This window comes from Eimeria mitis, genomic scaffold, assembly GCF_000499745.2.
Source record: "Eimeria mitis Houghton genomic scaffold, Emh_scaff401, whole genome shotgun sequence".
Lineage (NCBI taxonomy): Eukaryota > Apicomplexa > Conoidasida > Eucoccidiorida > Eimeriidae > Eimeria > Eimeria mitis.
The window spans coordinates 9,267-9,619 of NW_013572345.1; the positions used below are offsets into that span (position 1 = coordinate 9,267).

The following is a 353-nucleotide window of genomic DNA, read 5'->3' on the forward strand; positions in this document are numbered from 1 at the left end:
AGCAACGTATCCGGGTCTGATCTGCGAGGCTAACGTATAGCCCACGCCCTGTATGAGCCCCTGGCAGCAGCCCATAAGGATATTTATAACGATGAGAGCAGCGAAGAAAGCAGACTGCAGCGGCGAGAAAGCAGCAGCAGCAGCAGCAGCAGCAGCTTCTCCTTTCAGGTGTACAGACATCTGTATAACCTCCTCAGGACCCCCCTGCGGCATCACCGCAACGGCTGCTGCTAATACTAAACCTAATACACCACTACCTATAGAAGCAAACACCACCAGCAGGGGCTGGGGGCGAGACAGCCCCATAAGCACCAGCTGCATGCATAGATTAGCCACCTGATATAAACCTAGAA

General features: G+C 53.5%; 1 protein-coding gene across 1 annotated transcript in view; it reads right to left on the reverse strand.

Annotated features, from left to right (window-relative positions):
* EMH_0011070 (uncharacterized protein) overlaps positions 1-353 on the reverse strand; it is a gene marked incomplete at both ends in the record, with an annotated part of 1,977 nt that overhangs the window by 870 nt on the left and 754 nt on the right. Inside the window, one exon of the mRNA XM_013499113.1 lies at positions 35-257. Coding sequence (XP_013354567.1) covers positions 35-257 — 223 coding nt within the window. The remainder of the gene's footprint in view (positions 1-34; positions 258-353) is intronic.